This window comes from Netta rufina (assembly GCF_964035555.1).
Source record: "Netta rufina genome assembly, chromosome: 3".
Classification (NCBI taxonomy): Eukaryota; Metazoa; Chordata; class Aves; order Anseriformes; family Anatidae; genus Netta; species Netta rufina.
The window spans coordinates 54,593,794-54,616,226 of NC_140125.1; the positions used below are offsets into that span (position 1 = coordinate 54,593,794).

The 22,433-nt window shown below is 34.4% G+C and overlaps 1 protein-coding gene across 1 annotated transcript in view; it reads left to right on the top strand.

The window, feature by feature from the left end:
• The first annotated feature begins 8,308 nt into the window (after positions 1-8,308).
• The window catches only part of MYCT1 (MYC target 1), a 29,069-nt gene continuing 14,944 nt past the window's right edge, over positions 8,309-22,433 (top strand). Inside the window, exon 1 of the mRNA XM_084284341.1 lies at positions 8,309-8,426. Coding sequence (XP_084140467.1) covers positions 8,375-8,426 — 52 coding nt within the window. The 5' untranslated portion in view covers positions 8,309-8,374. The remainder of the gene's footprint in view (positions 8,427-22,433) is intronic.

The following is a 22,433-nucleotide window of genomic DNA, read 5'->3' on the forward strand; positions in this document are numbered from 1 at the left end:
ATTTTGTCTACATTTTGATTCAGGTGCTCTCCTGACCAACTCCAAAATATTTTTGTTTTGCCAGTCTTTGGAAGAATATGAGTTACATGAGTACAAGGCTTTGAAACTACATTGAATTTTTAACCACAAAACAGACAATGTGTCCAGCAGTCCAACAATGTTGTACCCTCTGTAGTCCAACAAATGTCTCTGTTGATCCAGCTGAACCTGAACTCCGAATCCTACCATGTTCTTCCAGCCCCTAACCTATTTCTTAGCTTGCAGCTTTAGAGATGAGCCACCTGAGATTTTTCAGAGTAGACTAGGAAGGACAGAGAGTTGAGCCCTTTTTAATCCTTGGGATTTTTTTTTTTTTCTGTCATCTCCTGACAAAAATATTACATGCTTCCCATCTTTTTTCTCTTCTCTGATCTCAAAATTCCCAAGCCCAGCTCCAGTCAACTCAACACATTCCAAGAAAAATCCATACAGATTTATTTTTGTCATTCAGTAGGAATTTTGAAGTCTTTCTGTTTAGTTTACTGACTGCTGTTGTAAACAAGGCCTGATAAATCAGCCAGAGTAGATATTTTCTCTGACATATTTTCTCTGATATTATATGAAGATCAGATGTAAGTTGACATCATCAAACCAGAATCTTTCATATTTTTGAGATCTAGCTGTATTTCTTTCGAAAGTCATATGACTCTCTTTGTCTATACCATCTTCAAGTAGAAACATTTCTGTTGTCACTAACTCCCCTACTACTGTTTCCCTTTATCATCTTATCTGTTGTCTAGTCAGAATTCTCCACAGAATTGCCTATTTTTTCAATACCTCAATCCATGCCAATTTTATTAATGCCTTAGGACTGTTCCTGGATCAGTCCAGAACTCTTTTGTTAAGATCAGGTGATCATAATTGCAAGGGTCAGCAATCATTTCTACTCTGTGTCCCTCAGTTCCACATTTTAGTCTTAGCTAATGTTTGCTTTGTTAATTTTGAGTGGCCCATATCAAATAGTGATGTTTTCTGCTTTACTTTTGTAAACTGTGTGTACCCTCACATTTTCATCATCTCTCATCATTTCATGATATTTTTAATTGATCAGATTATCATTATAAATCAAAGTTTACTGTCATGGGTTTCTATAAGCTAGAAGTCTGTTTCAGAAATCTTATGTCTTAGAAGTACTTGTCCCCTGGTCTTTCCCTTTTAATGAAAATAAAACTGAAAACATTCATGAAAGTGTACATGAAAGTAGTATCAAGCTTCTTGAACTAACCACTAAGTTATTTTCTACATCTGGAGTTTCTGCAGTCACTCTGTGTTGGATGTCTTTGTCCAGAATCTCCATCCTTTGTGGATCAAGATTTATAAAGCTTAGTATCTATAACAGCAAGCCATCAGAGAGCAGTAAAAATGAATGACCTGTAATAGAAAATGATTATATTAATTATTCATAATTTTCCAAAGGATCTTCATTCTGCATCTTCATTCTCTGTGAAGCTCTCCTATTAGCTTGTTGACGGCTTAGCTACATGGAATTACAAAGAGAGCAGCAGGAATTTTCAGTGGCTAGGATGTCTGTATGGGTAAGGACGATGGTGAAGGTTTGAACATCTGGTGCCTCTGAAGAGTGATAGGATGCTTAGAATTGCTTCAATAAGAAGGAAGAAATATGTAGAAACAACTACTGGGGCTCTTGGGTATGCTAAGATAAATACAATTTCCTTGACAGACCACTGTTATCTTTTTCCCACTAAAAACTTTTTGCCTACTTCTCTACTTTAGCAGAGGTAGGACAGACCAGGAAGCTTGTTGCTGGTCTTGTCTTCACACCAGTTCTTAATGGGCCTGCCCTAAGGAACTGTATCTTGACATGCAAGGTGAGGATGACATACATGCCAAAGACATACCTGGAAAAATACCAGTCCATGAAAGGAGGCTTGGCTCTTTCCTTTTCAATATGATATTCCTCTGAGAACACAGGAAGCAGTCATTTGCACAACAAAGAAGGAATGCAAATCACCTAGTCTTAACATAACCTGTTTGTACAGTGCTTATGTACAACAGAGCTGGGATGTCTCGGGGAAACTCTACGAAGAATGATAAATAATAATAAAACCACACAAGCTAAATTAGCATACAAGGCATTACCTATGGACTTTATAGTCCCTTAAAACATTGCTTATGATGTTATGAAGTATTGTGGCACTCTTTGTGCTTTTCTGGGTGATTAATCAAGGCTTTACATACTTTAAAACATTCTGACATCATTTATATTTTAATTTTCCTTGGGTAAATCTAAACTATAATAACAGGGAGATACAAGTCCAGTTAATTTTCTCATGAATTGACTTTCAGGTTTATTTGATTTGTAAAAATCAATGAATACTCCATGACAGCAGTGTGATAAAAAATCTGTCGATCAGAGGAAGAGATTAAACATTCAGAACTGATGAAAGGCATTTTCCTTCAATTGTTTATCATGTCTTCATTCTTAACCTTCCTTATAGGATTTCCTCTTCCTACAATATTCAGAAAAGGTTTTGTTTTCCTAATTATTTTTTTTGTGTGTGTTAGTATGGACCTGGCCATAATGATCAAATGTTTGTCATTATTTCACATCACATTACTTCCTTGCCTCTGGTGTGACATGGAAACCAGACATTTACTGTCACAAGACATTTGTCTAAAAAAAATGAAAGAGGAATTTTCAATTTGCTCTCCTATCAAAAAAATGCAGTCATGAAAATTAAGCAGTGTACTCACAAGAACCCTAAATAAGTCAAACCAAAATGGTGTGTCTTCTAACATTTAATTCCACAAAGATTATTTTATTTTATTTTATTTTATTTTATTTTATTTTATTTTATTTTATTTTATTTTATTTTATTTTATTTTATTTTATTTTATTTTAATTTTATTTTATTTTACTTTATTTTATTTTATTTTATTTTATTTTATTTTATTTTATTTTATTTTATTTTATTTTATTTTATTTTATTTTATTTTATTTTATTTTATTTTATTTTATTTTATTTTATTTTCTGTGACAAGCCTGATAGACTGGATATAATCTGGAAAGAATAATGAAGTAATCCAGGTGTATCACATTAGACTGGGACAAGCCATGTTATAAAGTGGTTCTGGATTAGTATTAGTATTGGAATCTATACAAGTATTAGTTTTGGAAACAGTCATAAAACTCTATGGACTCTAAAGATTTAATTCCTACCAACTTTCCCATCTTATTTCTGGAAGAGATTTCAGATATATGGGAGATATAAATACTTTCTAAATGTTTATCTACCCAAGCTGCACCTATCTCAGTATATATGTGGATGTTTTCACTAGCTTCCACGTGTTTCGATTAGGCTTTTATCTTACTTATGTAATGAAATGACAGTAGGGTCCTACTTTTGTTAAAATAATAATAAAACTGGGCCTCAGAAAAGTACTGTATCTCGGTATTGTTAACAGTGTGATAGATGAAGACAATTACAATGGTAAGTCATAGTTTACAACTCAATAAAAGATTATTTACAAATAATAGTCTTTGTCCATCTAAGAACAGCAACACTCTGCAGAGGTACTGGTGTCCACAAGGGTACATTGATGTAAAAGTCCACGTGCACAAGGTAACACACTGGAATATTTTTGCCTGTTCTAAAACAATGTCACGTGTCATGTCAAGTCCATTAAATGTTATGTTGGCAACTTGGGACAAATACAATTCTGCTTGTAAATAGTTCATGCACTTTAAAAGTAAGTCAGACACCTGCTGCTCACATCAACAAACTGTTGTCTCTGAAAGACAATAAATGTTCTCAGTGTGAGCAGATACAAATATATCTGTGAATATTATTTGTCAATGCAATTTAAAATTTCAGACCTCCTTAGGGAGTGAGAAGAACAGATGCAGTTTCATTCCATCTTTTTAACAGCAGGCAGGAGAGAATATAATGTCAATGGATGACTTTTTATCCAATTCTGATATGTGACGCAAAATTTACGGCTCAGTTGTGGAGCTCTATCATTTACTATGAAAATGTTAAAACAGTATAATTTTGTGACTATATTGAACGCTGATATTGATTCTTTCTGTCCCCTTACTTAATGAATACTAGAAAGAATAAGATGTTAATCTGAATTAAGATATTGAATCTACTAAATGTCATGCTTCAGTACTTCGTGTCTCAGGAGATTCAGGGATGCACAACTGGGCAGATGCAGGTCTTATTTATTTATTTATTTATTAGTATTTATTATTATTTATAATATTATATATTATTGCTTCCTTATAATATTATATAGTATTGCTCCCTTTTTATTTATTTATTTATTAGTATTGCCCCCTGCCCCTTTTACCTGTCACACAAGGAGAAGTTGTACTCTGAAGACATAATGCCAAGTCTCTTACTTAGATTGTAAATTTGTGTACAAATGGAAAATATGGCCATTGGATGAAAGTTTTCACTTTTTTGAAAGCATATGGGGGGATTTCATCTCCATCTACTGAATGGGAAGTAGTTCACAGGATGTTTTTGTAGGAGAACAGAGAACGAAGAAGGATTACTCTAGGTGCTGGTCTCTACCCGTAATAAGCAGTCATTTCATGTAATCCTGTTTGTAATTTATCAAGCTTCAACTTTAGGGCTGAAGCTTGTTTCAGCTTCAGAATAAACCTTGTGAGTTTATTCCTTGTGAGTGAGGAAACCTCAGATAATGACAGTACATTGTTTTCTGTTTTGAGCTGATTATTCACAATTTTGTCTTCTGACAAAATAAAAGTTTAAGTCTGGAGTTTTTAAGTTGGAGTCCAAGCTGCTAGCTCCATATGGGCTACACATGTACACAAAGCATTATGCTATTAGATACAACAGTGCCAGAACACTGCCTGACTAGCCCCCAAAAGCTCATCTTTGCCTCCTCCAAATATTGACACTACTGAAGCCATATAATAGCAGGTACATCATATGAAAAGGTGTATTCTGATACAGTGAGCAGTATGAAGTAAACTATTTAACCCTTTCACTGGTGACTGTGATCTGTATCAGGAAAACTGAAGGTTTCCACTGTTCAATTTTGATGAAGATGAAAGTCAGTCATTAAAGACTAAATTCAGGCAGTAGTTTCTGTCTTTTGTCACATTATGAGCAGCCCTTAAAAGGGGTAGTTTGATGGGGGACAGGAATATTTTTCATCAGTGGTCAAAGAACAAAAATTCCTGAGTTTTAATTCATGCATCCGGAGAGCTGTAAAACTAACCAAGGACAAATATGAGGCTGCTGAAATATGAAACAATTAAAGGAAATCCCAGCCTAAATCATAATCTCCAGATGGAAAGTGTCAAAAAAAGAAGTTTCACTTTACTCATTCCACTTTTTCATTGTCTGTTTTTGGTGAACTCTGTTTATGTTTGAAATAAAAATATTTTGTGGGTTCACTCAGGAGAATTCAACATGTGTATCTTGTTTTCTTGAGAAATGCCAGTAACAGTAAAGCAACTGAAAAACTGAAAAGTTGTTCACAGCAAGTTGCTTCAAAATTCTGACAGAGTGATCATTTTCTGCTGCCAGTGACAGTGGAATGACTCTTGTCTGGCACTGATTGACTCTAGATAAGATCTGGGTTCTGTTTGTTTCAGATCATATTCAAACATCATCACCATGAGCCCTGGACAGCCTTAGGAAAAATAAAAATAAAAAATAAAAAGGTTTCAACTAAATTAATATCTATACACACAGGCAAAGAAAAGGAGAGGAGTCACAATATACCAGTGGGGAAAGCATTAATGCCTCTCAGAAATCTTTGCCCCTCTGGACCTGCAGGAAGGGACTACAGAGCCCTGAGGCAGGAAGAGACCCCTCAAGGCTTCAGAAACCCCTTTAGAACTTTCCTCTGTATTTCCTCACACTTCTTGCAAGCCAGAAAGTGATTCTTTACCTGCCAGAACTACATTGTGTACCTACAGTTGGTTTACCCATGATTTTATTATTATCATTATCATTATCATTATCAATCATTATCATTATCATTATCGTTATATTATAATAATAATATATTAATAATGATAATAATATATTATTGTTAGTGTCATTATATTATAATATAACAATGATAATATTATTAATATATTATTATAATATATAATAGCACTAATTTATTATTATTATTATTATTATTATTATTATTATTATTATTATTACAATTATAATTTATTTAACACATGAAGAGACATATCACATTTATATCCCCTGGAAGTTCTTCTCTTTCTTCACTGATTAAAATTTGTGTTGATGTAAATTCAGAGCACCTCCCCTCACTTAATCAATAAATTCAAAAAGTTTAAAAACAGAATTCAGCTCCTTTTTTACAAGTGGTAAAAAAGACTGCTCATTTGAACTCACATCAGTAATGCATTTGACAGCTTGTCCTCTACATACCTCTGTCTCTCACCAGTCAGAGGTGACAGTGTGTTATACTTGTCATTATAATGCATGGTGAGGAGCATTTTTACCCATAAGGATATCTTGGGTTGCAGCAATTATTTTTTTAGAAAAAGATACTTCTCAAAGGTGAAAAATGAAAGAACTAATAGGGATAATGCGAATAGATTCTCGCAGTACTCTCAAGCATAAAATATAAGGATTAATATAATATTTGAAATAATAAATTAAGGCAAGATTTATTTACTATACATCAACCTGCTTTAGCTTTTTGGAAAAAAAAAAAAAGTATCATTTTAATTAAGACATCTGATTTCATACACTCTATCTGTTTTTGGCAAATTCTGTTGCACAAACTTAGTTCTTCTTTTCAGGCAAGAATACACATTGGAAAGATTGTGAAACTGATCTGAGAGACCCTCTTGCTTAGCAAATCATTGTAATCCCACATTATCTTGATTCATTTAAAATTTTATTTGGTGCAACTTGATAAGCATTGCAGGGGTATGCTCCAAATAACTTTCAGTGGTTTTTCTCTGATCTACTGTTGCTAACAACTGCCAATATCAGCTGTATGTTTCTGAGGAAAAAGAGAGAATTTCTATTTGGAATACCCTGTCCAGAGTAAAACTGCCATCCTTCTCATTGTTGTTGACTTTCTCACAAAGTACTAAGGTTGATGTCTCATACATTTGATAATGTGGAAGATTTAATTATTTGCATAAGTGTCCATGTCTTTTCAGCTGCTTTTCAACTAGATTAAATCGATATTTGGATATGTCATTTTAAGCATGAACTTTGAAAACTGTTAGTCTTCCATTAATCATCCGTGTATTTTTGCTAAGTATTGAAATTCACCACAAAAAAAGTTTGTTAATTGCCTTAAAGATATATCTAAAGACTTGCGTCTATTATTAGCAATATCTATTATTATTATATCTATTAATATTATAATAATTAATAATTATAATAATACCTATTGCATCTATTGTCAGCAAAAAGAGATAGTTAAAATCAGGTTCTACAGAATTTTTTACATATGTACAGCCATATATTTTATTGATTCCCATACATTTTATATTACTTATGTGTCTGTGTCCTCAAATATATTGTGTGCTTTATTATTATTATTATTATTATTATTATTATTATTATTATTATTATTATTATTATTGAGTGTTATTATTGCTATATGTTATATTTAGCAGTATTGCCTACAAATTCCATCTGAGATTTACCAGTACATTGTATTAAAACTATTCAAACAGTTAGCTCAAAGCCTGTTTGTGTTACAGAGAGCTCATAATTTAGAATGGGGTGTGGAAAGGAAAAGAATTAGCAGAGGAAATTTGAAGAACACTCATTAAAATAGCAATACCTACAGCTACACTGTCAGGCCTAGCTAGTTCCCCAGACAAGCTGAGGAACAATGGGAAATACTTTAAAATGCTCATACCCTGTATCAGTATACTAGTGAAACGGCATTTATTACAAACATCTTTCAAACATGTATTCCTTATAGAAAATTACCACTGAATATAAATACTTCTGATTTTTTAAAAGAACGTCTTTAAGACAAAAAAATCAGTAAAGGGTAGAAAAACGAATTTGCATCTCTCTATATCCAGCAGTTCTGGGGCTCAAACTGTTTTGGGGCAGGAGCAGATTTGGTATTGTTCTAAGTCAATTCACTCAGGCTGAGGAAATGACGAGAAGGAAACTATTCCTCTGTCTCAGGAACCATGTGGGGCTCTAAGATAAGGCAAGCAATTGCTAATTTGAGTCCACAAGCAGGAAATGTGATACATCTATTTCCTTTCAGACAAACAAAACAGTTCCCTGGCAGCACAAAAGCATTGCTTCTACCCCTAAATCTCAAACATTCAGAAACTTATTGCTACACTGTGGAGATATAGTTTTGTATCTATCATTTGAATGTTATGGATAAAAACAGCACTTACTCTCTGACCACATGGCCACCAAAGTTTTGGGGTAAGCTTTCTGTTTCTTTTTCTAGAATATCATTAAAGTAGATGCTGAGTTTCACTGTTAATTGCCTTAAGAAATACATCTAGAGAATGCAAGCCTTAAGTTTGAAACAAAAGGTAATGAATAAATTTTGTCAGTATTTCTTGCAATGTGAAAGGTTGTTTCCAAATATTTATTAGACAATAAATCAGTCTAGACAAAAAAACAGATATTTATTAGACAAAAAATCAGTTTTATCATGATTTTTGACAAATCAAGACAGCAGAAACCGCCAGGACAGAACTGATTGTTTGACAAAGTCCATTACTGAAGTCAGTGAAAAGGTGTCTATTGACTTCAGTGTGTTTCAGATCAGGAAGACATTCTCAACTGTTTAATAGATGTCCTTAAATAGTAGACATGATTTGTTTCATCTTCTGACAAAAGAAATGGCAAACACTAAACATGTTGCAACCTCTGGAATACACTCTTAATCTTCCAGAATGTAAAATGAGCAGTAATTTTTGTGGTGTTTCATGATCAGATTTTCCTTAATTATTCCTCAATGAATATTTTGATAATCCTCTATTATGATTGTTTTCCTTCACCCAGACCTGGAAATGGTGCATTAACTGATATGTATACAGTGTGTACTGGTAAGATATTTCATATTGAAATTCATTTGAGGTAATCACATTCAGTGACCTGATCTGTGGATTCTGTGGAATCCAGACTCTGTGGAGACTATTTCCATTCAAAAATGCTCTATCAAGATATATTTAGCATTAATATGTATTACCGTTTAGTGGGTATTGTTAGTGTGGATCATATCATGTATTATGTGGATCATATTTATGTCTATTTTATTATTGTTATAGAGCCTTTCATTATTGTTAATGGCCCTTTCAAGAATCTGTGAAATATCTAAAGCTAAAAAATAATATTCATTAGCAACACAGGGCTTTTGCTATATAGAAGCACCCTGGGAAAAGAGTTGAAAATAACACTACAAGAAGATTTAAAGAAGTTCCTTGATTTCCTTAGTATATGAAGCAGGAGTCTGTGGAGTACCAGCCACATGTTTCCCGCACTGACACATATATTTTCCTATTGGGAGACCATGAGCAACTCATTTCATTTTTGTGTCTTGGGCTAGAAAGTGGGATAATCATACTGAATATCTTTGAGAAATACTTAGAGATTAACTGAAGAAAAAAAAATATTGTTATTAATGTTTAGTTTCTTATTGTCTGATGGACTTTGAAGAATAACTATAATTTTTGTATTGTGGAACTACATATAATTCTAAAATGTTTCTTTCAGAACAAAAAAATTGAAGTGCTTTCATCTGTACTTTAAGAATCTTTGTGTACAAGTTGCTGTCCCTTGTTAATGCAGACTTAATTTTATTCTGAGATAAATTATTGTTTCACACTCAAGTAAATATTCACATGAAACAGCAAAGTTATAAAAACTCTAAGAATGAGCTATAACACAGATTGTGGGTAAGGTGTTCTCCATTTTCATGAACAGTCAAAAAAAAAGGATACAAAAGGTACTTAAAAAGTGAATATTTAATTTTCACAGCATGCAGAGCATGGAAGTGACTCCATTGGTGCTGCTGTTACACACTTTAATTTACCTCTCAGTGTGCCAAGCACTGGTCTTTCAATATGAAGGGCTGTATTTGACAACACAAAGCAACACATTCATGAGCACCTTAATGTTGAAAAGGCCAGTATTACCTCTCACCAGCATTACCCATGTGGCTTGCCAGGGACATATATCCCTGATTACCTCCCTAGCCCTGATTACCTCCCATTTGCTTGTGCTCCAACAGCAGATGAAACTTTGTAAAGAGCTCACACCATCCTGGAAAGTAGAAATCTCTTGGGTTCTTCTTGTATTTTCTGATACAGTTAGAAGAGTTAATAACATTTATCCTTCCTTTCCTTTAGATTCCTATATGATTTCTTAATCATATACATTAGATTAGGGAGGGACAATCTAGTTCAGTACATAGTTAGCATCAGAACTAAATGACTGATGTAACCTCACTGTAAGAAAACATCTCTTACAAAGATAGAACTGTATTTGCTGACATCCTTGGAGATACATGAGGTAAAAATAAAACTGTGCATAATAGGTATAAATATGTATATTTTTATTAAATGGGAATGCAATATTTGAAACTATGATTTCAGGATAGGGTTTGAAGCTATGATTTTATTATTATTATTATTTTTTTTTCTAGAATATGTTTTCCAGTCTGTTACACTGTTTTTCTAGGCCACCCACCATGTATGAATGCATTACCAAGATGCAGATCCTTTTCCTTGTGTAGGTGACTTCTCAGTAGCTCTCCTGGACTCAGCCAATATGTAAATTTTAGCATGTGTGTAACAGCTTGCTGAGAGAAAATAACTTTGTGGAGAAAAAATAGGTGCTGTAAAAATTGTAAGAGAAGATATTCATAATGATATTTAATTTCTTATAATATCCTGAACCACCTATTGTCTAACAACTGGTTCCCTACTCAGGAAAATACACAGGCATCCTGTTTTCTAAAGCTGTCTGGTTTCCAATGGTAACTTCACACAAAACATGTAAGAATTATTTTTGAACAAACTAATTTGTCCTCTAATTATGTAAATCATAAATTTACACACATGAATCATCTTACAACTGCCCCAGGCCACTATCTCATGTTAAAAATTTGTGTGATTAAACTGCATAGAAAAGAAAAGGAAAATATATATATATACATATATAAGATAATGTAACATAAAGCATACTATGTGAATTGCCTAAGTAGTCTAAATCTTCTATCTCAATTCATACCGATCCCTTAACACAATAATAAAAACAAAGCAATAACCCCCCCAAAAAAAAGAACACTTTTTTTTTTTTCTTTTTTTTTTTTTCAGATTCATTTTAGAGGCCTGAAGAGTCAATAGCATGCTTAGTTTTAGATCCTGCAGGCCAAGGAGTCTTAACTCTTCCGTTAAATTCAGTGAAGCCTGAATAGTCAATAGTGAAGCCTGAATTTAACAGAACTTCATTCTGTTACATTTTTGAAATGCTAAATTATGCAGCAATGTAAAACAGAAGGAGAAGTTTTGCTGGCCTAAAATAATCTTTGTGGGGAAAAAAAAAAAAAAAAAAAAAGGAATGATAAAGTGTTAGTGTTTTCTTCTAGTTTAAATTAATGAGTTTCATAATAGAACTCCTGACATTGTGAGCAAATATCTTCTGTGTAATATGTAGTGAGCATAAAGGCGGACATGTAGGTTGTTGCAGCCCCTGAGATTCTGATTCCTGTTTTGTTAGCCATTGCTCCCTACTACAGAGGTTGCACAGTCTACTAACACATACCTGATTTTTTTTTTTTTTTTTTTTTTTCAGAGAAATTGGCTGAGCTACTGGAGAATGCAGAACATCTTTTTCAGGTGCCAGCTTTTATGAAGCTATGCAACCTCTGCTTTCCCATAGTACATTAGTTTGGCAGAGGTAGAAGCACTTAAAGGCAGCCTCTGCTGAGCATTGGCATCTCATGGGAATGTAGACAGAGAATCTGCATTCGCTTTTTTTTTTATCTTTTTTTTTTTGGCATTAGCTCAGTGAGAAATTCAGGGTTTGGTATCCATCCATCAACTACTAATCTCATTTTTTACTGTTTAATATAGTCTTTATTGAGTTCATTATGATTTGTAAGTTAACAGAGGAAGCAAAAATATTTCCATTTCAACCAGCAGTGCATTTCTTGTAATTCCTAAAAGCATTTTCAGTCACACAGAATTAAATACAATAAATGGCTTTTAGACAATACTGTTCCTCCAGTGTAAGTGGTAAAATACATTCAGATCAGGAAATTCAATTTAAATATTACGTTTGATGAATACGACAACAGCAGAGAGAAAAAGTGTGAGCAGGTATTAATCAGCATAAACCTGGATCCCTAGACAATCCTTCAGTCTAGTTTTAGTCAAGTATCTATTTAAGAAATGCAACATTACAATTTAATACCTTAAAAACATTAAGCCAATATTTTTCCCCCCCTGAATCAGAATCTAGGGTGTTATTTGTCTGGAATATGGAAAAATATTGTATGCCAGCTGGCTTTCAACATTTTAAGATTGAGAACTGTCTGGTATTGTCAATTTAAGCATTATCACTTGACTTTTGTAAGCTACAAACACACTCATGGTTTTAAATATAATGCCAAATTTTGCCTTTTCTCTCCCTTGTCTTTACCCAATGGTCTTCCCTCTATTAACATGTGTTTTTTTTTGCTTGAAAGAAATCGGTCTATATATTCTGCTGGAAAATATGGACAATAGTTCACGAAATCACAGAATGGTTGAGATTGAAAGGGGCCTCTGGAATCATCTGTTTCACCCCCCTGCTCAAGTAGGGACACCCAGAGTTGCTTGCCCTGGACTGTGTCCAGGTATGTTATGAAGACTGACAAACTGGGAGACTCCAGAACACCTCTGGGCAACCTATCAATGAGCATATATACTGTGTTGTGTTACTGGTCTAGCAATAATGGTGGTTAAGGACTTTGAGCCATTCTCTTTATGAATTGAAATACTACTTGTGAAAGGGCAGCATTGACACAGCTCTCAAACACTGAGAATTCTAACCTAGGTGGCCATGGAACATGATTTCTGTGCCAGTATTCCTTCACAGTCTGTAGTGAACTGTATAAGACTGCAGTAACAGTGTTAGACTAGAAGTAACAGTAGCAAATTCAAGTTGTACGTGTGACAAGTAGTATTTGGATAACTGTGGTGACCTGGTTAAGCCTGTTGGCTTCCTCTCTGACTGATGTGACAGGACATTTCCAGCATACTTACTGGGTGTTCTCACCTCATTCTCTGTTCTCCCTTTGACAAGTATCCCTTGGGTCTTGCCTGAGCAGCACCAGGTAAAAACTCCAGGAGCTGCCTTAACTGCCCTGCTGGAGATGTGGACACACAAAGACAGAATTTTGGGCTAGCCATGGAGCACCTGACAGAAGATTTGGCAGTAGTAGCTTCAGCAGTTTTTGGCAGTAGTAGCTTCCTAATCTGATGGCTGGAAAAGACCAGCATAAAATAAAGAATTCCAGAGAGAATATATCCTGGAAGATAGGGCATTGCAGACTTGTAGGCTGACTTTGCAGACTTTGTCAGTTCTGAATTTCTTTAATGACATTATCTTTTTTTTTTCTTTTTTTTTTTTTTTTTTTTTCCAGTTAGTTAAGACAATATAGAAATAATAGAAAAAAAAATAACCAGTGAGGATAAAAACTAAGAGCCAAACTCTTCAATACAGCTTGAGTGAGAGGGAAATGAGTAGAATGGTACCATTAATCCATATTGATTTGGTGAAGTCGAACATATCTGAAAGAATAGAAGTCAGAGTTTGTACTAATGCCTCCCTTACGTCACAGACAAACATATATAAAGAAAACGCAATCTTCATACTGAGTCTGCATCCCCCCTTCTGGCAAACAATGACTAAGTCTAGAGTGACAACTTTGCCACTCAGACTTCCCACAGTACCCTATCATGCACTGCCTTAATGACTCTGTGGTTTACTTAAGACTTGAATTTCAGAACCTCATATCTGGCTCATCAGAAATACTGAACTATTGCTTAGGACTTGCACTCAGGGCTTGCAACTTTAATTGTCACATGATGTGTGACAGTAAAAGACTCAACTCATGAGCAGATTTCTGATTTCATGATGGTGTTAGTATAAGAGATGATTGCTTGTAAACAACCTTTCCATCCACCTCTCCCACTTACCTTTTCCAATCAAATAAAAGGCTCAAACTTCCAGGTTTGTTATAGATTTTCCAGAGTCCTGCTGTGTGTTTATTATTTACCTAACTCTCCATCTTCTGACTAATGTTTTCTCCTTTATTTATTCAATCTGACGATTTGAAAAAGTAAAAGTTTTACATCTCCAAAGCTACCTTTCCATAGATATACCCTTAGGACCTCTAGTAGCAAATGGCAGCTTTCCTTTCAGTCCCATTTCAAAGCAAAGTATATATTCTAACTGTAGAAAAAAGAGCTTGTTTTGAGCATGGAATCCAATGATGCCATTGATTGGTTCTGATATATGTCAGTGGCATGTGAACTTGGACAACCTAATACAAATGTAGTCTAATACATAGGATAATAAATAAAAAGAAAATTTTTATTAACATTTTTGCTTTAAATGGCCGAAAAATTAAACTGGTTGGAAAATAATTGCCTTGAAATCTTTCCCCTGTTTTCAGCCCAGAAAGTATTGATCAGGTGTGCTAATTAGAGCATTATTCCTCTAAAATATGTGTAGAATATTGTCTGCACTAGAAAATTCTGTTGTTTGTGTGAATGGTATAATTTCATAATATTGCCTACAGTACAGAAAAATGTAGAGTATGTTTACAGCCCTTTGTTACAGTCTGGTACGGACAGACCAGTCCTTCTGTATGCAGATTTCCCTGGCTCTATCAAATAGCACATCTGCAAACATACCTGTTAAGTGTTTGCTTAGCTGTGCAGAGTAAAGGTAATGCTGACATGTAGCATCTTCCTCTTCCTCCACCAAGAAAGTGCCCAATGCTGCCCCAAATTTTTATCCATTTCAAATTTAGACTCCCAAGGTAGCTCTCCTAACATGGAGTATTATACATTGATTCTTCCCAAATTCACTGAGAAACTAGAAATGCTTTAGTTTCCTATGATTAGCTTGAACTTAGAGCAGAGTGGCACCTCCAAAAGACATTACTGAAAATAAGCATAATGGGAGACAGATAAGTAGGGTTTCTGGAAGATAATACAGCTAATTTTTTTTCACATTTTGGGTGACTATTTGAAAAAGTAGAGAAAAGTACTCTGTGCTGCTTTGCATGAAAGTTGTGAAGATAAGACATTGAGGCAAAGTGTGACAGAATCAGACAGAAAGCTGATTCTGTTTTTGTAAATGTTCCCTGTAAATACACATATTTTTTCAAGTACATTTGTCTGAGGACTAGATGCACAACACACGTATAAAATATGACACATTTAAACAATTCTATGAAAGACAATGAAATCTCTCCATTAATATTAGTTACATCTTTTTAATGTTTTTTTTATTATCAGTCTTAAATTGAATGTGCCTACAAGGTCTTTCCCCAACTCCTCAGTGAAACATTACAACACCAGAAATTTAATAGTGGTGTCTTATTTTCAGATCATTTAACCAAAGATTTCATTTCAATGAGTGACAGTTTTTCATATTGATGAAGAATAATTGCAATATATCTGCATGGTGAAATTGCAGAAATCAGGACTGTGAAAATCCTATATAGCTCATCACGACATGAACCAGTTTTATTTTTTGTCCATCACATACACCACACAGTGGGACCCCAGTCAGACTCCAAGAACACAGAACACAGAAATTAATAAATAATGGTAACACTGATAATTCTCAGCTTCACCTGTACAGGAACCAAGACAGGCTTCTTTTTCTCCCCTTGGAAAGGGCTGTAGGGTTGTGCATCCTCCCACACCCAGAAGTTTCAGAATAATTTATGCTGCATCGTTTTGGAAGCAACAGAGATTTTCCTGGACTAATGGCAATCTTTATTTTATTTTATTTTATTTTATTTTATTTTATTTTATTTTATTTTATTTTATTTTATTTTATTTTATTTTATTTTATTTTATTTTATTTCCCTTTCATTGTGGTTGACTAAATACTAAACCATATGAAAATCCTCTGATAGAAATGTAGAAAAGGTCACATAACTAAAACCCCTGATACTTCTCAAGTGCTCAAGTGGCCAGAAGCTGATTTAAGTAGTCCACACAAATTTGATAATGATCATGGTAACTAGAGGACTACTGGAGCAAAGAAGATCCAAATGTGCCACCTCTCCTCTCTCCTCTGGCTAAAGCTGTTAAGATCTCTGCAAGAAAGAGGGATCTACCAGGTCAAGGTCATTAACAGATCTTCCTGTTTCTGGTTAGCCTGACCACAGCCTTAGCTGACTTGGGATGTGTCATGAGGCAACAGCAGAGCAGCCTGGGATAGTGACTCAGACAGGACAAAGTTTTCATATAAATAGTGCTAATGCTGAGAGAAATGGCAGCAAGATTGTGGGTTTAACTGTACAGCATGTGATGGTGAGGCATTAACAATGATAGCAAACAGCATGGTGTGAACATCAGTCCTTCAGCGGCAACAATGACAGCAATTAATCCTTTTGTTCTGTAACACTTGGGGTCTCCAGTTCCTTCTGTGAAGTCCTCAGGGAATATGCCCATAAAAAAATGAGAAAATAATCTATGAAGTGTTATGTAATAAAAAGGAAGGTGTTGCTCATCTTCCCCTTTTTATCTTCAGGATATGTCTCTGTCTTCCTCAACTTTATTTGAGAACAAATTATTTGAATGACAGATTTTCAGCTAGATTTCTTATTCATGTGGCAATTTTACTGGAACTGCAGTGCTTTTGTGCTTCATTGTCTTCCAGTGTTGTTGAAGAGCACCTAAAGCAGCTAAGCCAGAGATGCTCTGCTGTACCTTCTAATGCTTATGCTGGTGCCAGACTACTGCAGGAAGCCAACACTTTCTCTGTTTCATCAGGGACAGAAGTCATATACCAAATCTAAACATATTCTTCCCACAATGATTTCTCTAGGAAACAGAACTATTTCTTAGTCTTATGCCATGTTTTATTTTTTGGCTTGCTGGCTATATTCTGGAGTTACTGTTTTCTATTGACTACTGGACCATTACCATTTTATATAAACCCCATATAAGAATTTATTAGATAAATCATGTACATTCTTCACAAGGTTCAGGCTGACCACACTATTACAATTTTAATATAATGGTATTTATTTTGCTGTCAGTTAAGTAAAAGATTTGATAAGCATGTGAAACAATCTCTTGCATTACTGAAGCAAAAGGTTTTATATCAATAATCAGTCCTTGCATTCAGGGAGCTAATATGTAAATCCTTTCCAAGATCTTATGTGCAGGCTTGTCACAGAGATAAAAGTATATATTAATGAGGGACTGATTTTTTTCCTTGACATTTTTCTGGCAAACCCAAAGAAATAAGTATTACTACAGATGGATAAAAGCAACAAACTGAGGAGAAGAGACCAGTCTTATACTTACATGTTGTCTATTCAGATCACGATTTCTTCCCTGTGTATAAATTATTCTTTTAAAGTGAATCTGTCATCCTCAGGCTGTGTTTTGTTGCCTCCTAATTACTGCTTCTTTCCTCCTTTCCTCTTCCCCCACTATACAACCACTGATTTATCAAATGCTTAACTATATTTGGCAGGAAGAATATAGATCTAAGGTGTGAAGAGGCAAAGTTTCTTCATAGTATTATTTAATTAATCAAGCACAAAGTGTATACACATTTTGGCAGGTACACCCACTATATTGACTGTGTATTGCTGCTTGTTGTCGCATGAGCCAGCTGCCAAGAAAGTCATGTTTTATTTATCCACTGAATCCAGAAATCTCATCTTTGGGAAATTATATATATGTCTTCTTCCAACCACCATGGCAGTGAATGTCTTGATATCAGCAAAGACATAAAGAAGTATCTTCCTTGTGTACTTTTTGATAAAGACAAACCCCACATAGCTGTATGTTCAACTGTTAGAGCCTTGCAAGTTTTCGATTCAGACGTGTTAGTCTCAGCAAATTCTGGGTGTGCTCAGTTCTTCTTGTAAGAACTGTTAGAGGCAAATACTCTATTTATATTTTATACTCAATTTCCCATTTTGCCATTGTAGCTCATTCAACCAGGAACTGAAAATCTTTGTGAGCCAAATGAATGGTTGTGAGTGGTGTCATCTTCCTTGCACAGGAGATTAATATGAAGTTTGCAGATGGCATGAGATGTCCATGATCAAAAAAAGAGCACAAAATAAAATCAAGATTCAAGAATGACCCTTTTTGTCTTTGTAGGATATTTATAACCTTATCCCTTTCACTGGGAAAATAAATAAATAAATGAAGTATGGACATTACAGTCCATACTGACTATGGCACATTTTCTTACTTTTCAAAGCAGAAGTTTCACTTTCTATGCAGCCTTAATAAAAGGTACATGTACTATAAAATACTTAAGTTTTAACAGCCAATTCAAGGTTGTGCTCCTAAAAACTCTTAAACAATGTAAATGTAATCTACTGCATTCTTGGGATGCAGTAGATTTGTTTCCAATATGATTAATAAATCCCTTTCTGTCTGAGGAAATGAAAAAGAGAGTTAGGAGATTTTGATTTTTATGTATTGAAAAACAGGACAGTTGTAACTTCACTTATTTGTTACATAGCTTCAATAAAAACATCAACGATACAAATATATACAACATTTTTATGAAATAATGGCTAGAAAATTTTCAGCAAAATAGTTGGGAGAGAAAAAGAAAAGGAAAACAAACAAACAAAACAGACTGTTCAATGCAATGCAAAAACTTCTTAAGGGTTTTGTACGTGTTTGCTAAAGGAAACAACCAAGACATTTTCTGCTTCTCAACAGAGGCCTCTACTTGATTCAGTCATCTTATTTGCTGAAGAAAATAAATTCACTGACTCAGACATTTGAATTCCCAATCCAATGTCTTAACACATGCTTATGTGATTGTCCTGGTTTCAGTTAGAACAGAATTAATTTGACCATTTAACCATCCTCTCCTCATTTTAAACCCTTTGTTTTAAAAGTTATCTTATATTGATGCCGTCTCTCAGTTACCCAGGGTAATGCAGGCAAAATACAAATGAAGAAGGAGACTATTGATGGCTCAGCTGATTGAGATGTGCAGAAGTCTCTGGTAAGCAAAGCTTGGACCAGACCTTGCACCTGGAGCAAACAGAGCCCAGTGCAAGCATAGCCTTCCAGACACTGCTGGCTCATGTGAGACAAGCATCAATGTCTCACTGCACACCAAATCTCCATCCTGAATCATCTGCCCTGGATCATCAAGAGTTGACTAAAAGTCCAGATCAGTAATAATTCCAGTTAGAAATCATACCAATATTTATCAGCTTGTGGTTGCACAGATGGTCACACAGGAAGTACTGGGAGAAATAAAGCTCAAATTTCTGAACTACAGATAGGTAACTGCAGAGTGCGGTACTACCACGTACGAACACATTTAGGTATTCTCAAAATTACATATTCATGGCAATACTTGTTCCCCGAGGAAGATAAATGTAGCAGGAGGTTTATTTATTTATTTATTTATTTAGCATTACTGGATACAGATCAGGTATTTCTGTAATGAAAAATGTAGGAAAATATTATTTAAATAGAAATCCCTCTTCCTGCTACCAGAACATGTGTTTATTGAATACTTTAGATTATTATTCATCGAAGTTCACAAACAGCTCCTCTTCCTTCCATTCTTCAACTTTGTACAACTTTCTTCATTTTCACCTAAAGAAGGATGGACATATCAAAACAAACAAACAAACAAACAAACAAAAACCTACAAATAGAACACTAAATACTATTTTCATTAAAGGCTATTTTTGAACAAGCAATACACAAGTTAAAGCTGTCAGTAGAAAGCAAAATATTCTGTGCCACTATCTCAAAGGCAGTAGCGTTTTGAGTGAAAAGAGCTGATTTTGAGAAGCTTTACCATTTTGGGCCCCATTAGATTTCCTACATATCTGCATCTTGGCAGAAGCTGTGTCTGTTTCTTTCATTTTGTCAGCACTAGCATATATGATGGACATTTACAATGGAGCTAAAAGAGATGGAACTGTAAAAAGGAGATTCCTACACTCCTGGAAGCAGCTGAGCAGCCCTGAGCAACAAGGAGCAGAAACAAGGCCTCTTGACAACAGAAGGAGACACTTATGCCCCAGCAGCAAACACTGGAGCACTTTGAAAACATTCTGCATTGAGAAACACTGTTTGTAGGATTTATGAGACAAGCTGAAATGTGGTTATGGTTTTTTTTTTTGTTTTGTTTTGTTTTGTTTTGTTTTGTTTTTTAAACACACCTTGTCACTCTGAGTTTTCTCCCTTTTAAAATATTCGACTTTATGTTCTAGTAAGACTTAAGTTATCAGTATGAACACTTCTTGTCCTTTTGTGTATTTTCACAGTAAGAACAAGTGTGTCCTGATACTGTGTTTCTTTGGTCTCAGACCACATGCAGCAGAACTGCTGTGGTGGGACTGAGGATGGTTGTAAATTATTCCTTACACTAGACTTCCCAGTAACTTGGAAAATAAATAAATAAATTAATTAATTAATTAATGACTTTGTTCTAACTTTGGATTTCTTCTGTTTTCTTGAATGTAACTTTCTTTTGTTTTCTTTAAGACTTACTCCTTAATTTTAGGAATTTCAATAAATTGTCCTTATAATATTAGGATATCACTCTAGTCAGCCATGCTCTGACCATATAGGAAAAGATTTTATTCTCAGGATCTGTAAAATAATCTTATCAATTACATAATAACTATAAAATCATATTGCACTCTGGCAAATTGTGTTTTACTGTTTAGCTTAGTTTTATGCAGAGGACATATAGCTTTGGCCTGTGCTCTGGTTTTGTGATGCTGATAAGAATGCCTTGCCAGAGGACTGTTTGCTGCACAAGCAAGAAACATCACAATTACATTACTATCTTTGTAACGCATTAAGAATTATAATGAAACCACACAGTAACAAAGTTTCTATCTCTGCACAAAGAAATCTTTGTTTTATATAGTTTGTTGTACAAACAGGTATAAAGTTGTACAAAGGTATGAAATTAAACATGCTGACATCTCCATCTTAGATGTTTCCTTCTGATTATTACAGCTACTCTTTATTTATAATTCTAGTAAAACTCAACTGCCAGTAATATCAATGGACCATTATTACCTCTGAGTTGGTTTATAGGATTTTGAGATAGCATATCCCACTGTTCTGGATTTTTATCATGATGAATGATGGTATTAGTAAACAAAGAAGATGTCCTCTAATGCATGGAGTTCATTCTGGACATGGCTGGGTAGCAAGAAAGAGGAATTTAAGAACAGAATTAACATCATGTTAATCATGTTTCACAATAAGTACATATATTTGCAAAGAAAATCTGTACAAACTGTACTTCACTAGACTAATAAATACATGTATTTATTTCTGTTGTGCCGCAGTGTACCCCACTTTCAATGCCTCTGCAAAATGCTAGTTCTAAAGTGCTATGGCAGCATAATTCGGAGTCTGAGTTTTCAGATACTATTAAGTTCTCCTTTACCCTTCATCATATGCTCATTGTTTAGGTTTTCTGACACCCTATTTTGAGTAAGGTATTTTATGTACTGTTTAGACTTCCACCATGAATTTCCAGCAGAGGGCAATCTTGTTCCTATGTTGGTGGAACATTTGAGAAATAAACCTACTAGTAAACTGCTGTTCCTTCTGCAGTTCAAAAGGGGGATTAATCCAAGGACATGGACTATGCAATTTTTTTCCTTGTCATTTACTTAATAAATTTTCAGACACTTCTGGAACTTATCTTAACTTCTCAAAGAATATTTTAGAAACTGCACAAAAATTACATCTGTATGGGCCTTGAGCTGTCATCTATATTACTTTTGTTGTTTTGTTTTGTTTTTCCAAGACAGGATTGACTACATTACAAAAAACCTTGATTAATATATATTTTTAGAATCTTTAATGTGTGTACATGTGTTACCCACCTGGAATGGTTCTTAGCTGTCCTCATCAATAGAAACACATTTTGAATTTTAAATTTGAATTTCCCTTGCTTTATTTTAAACCCAGTACTTTTTTACGTGATCTGTAGCAGACATAGAAACTTTATTTGCAGCAACAGTTCATTTAATAGAAGTGGGAGAATTGCTTTTAATTGCTGTAGAAAAGGATCTAGCAATAGCACAAGATGACATTTCTGACATTCTGACAGCCTAACTATCTTGTTTTATTAGTTCTTGTGTCCCACACAGTCTGCCTTTCAGCTTTTTTATCCCCCTCCCCCTCCTGCCCCAACAAATTCTGTTTTCTA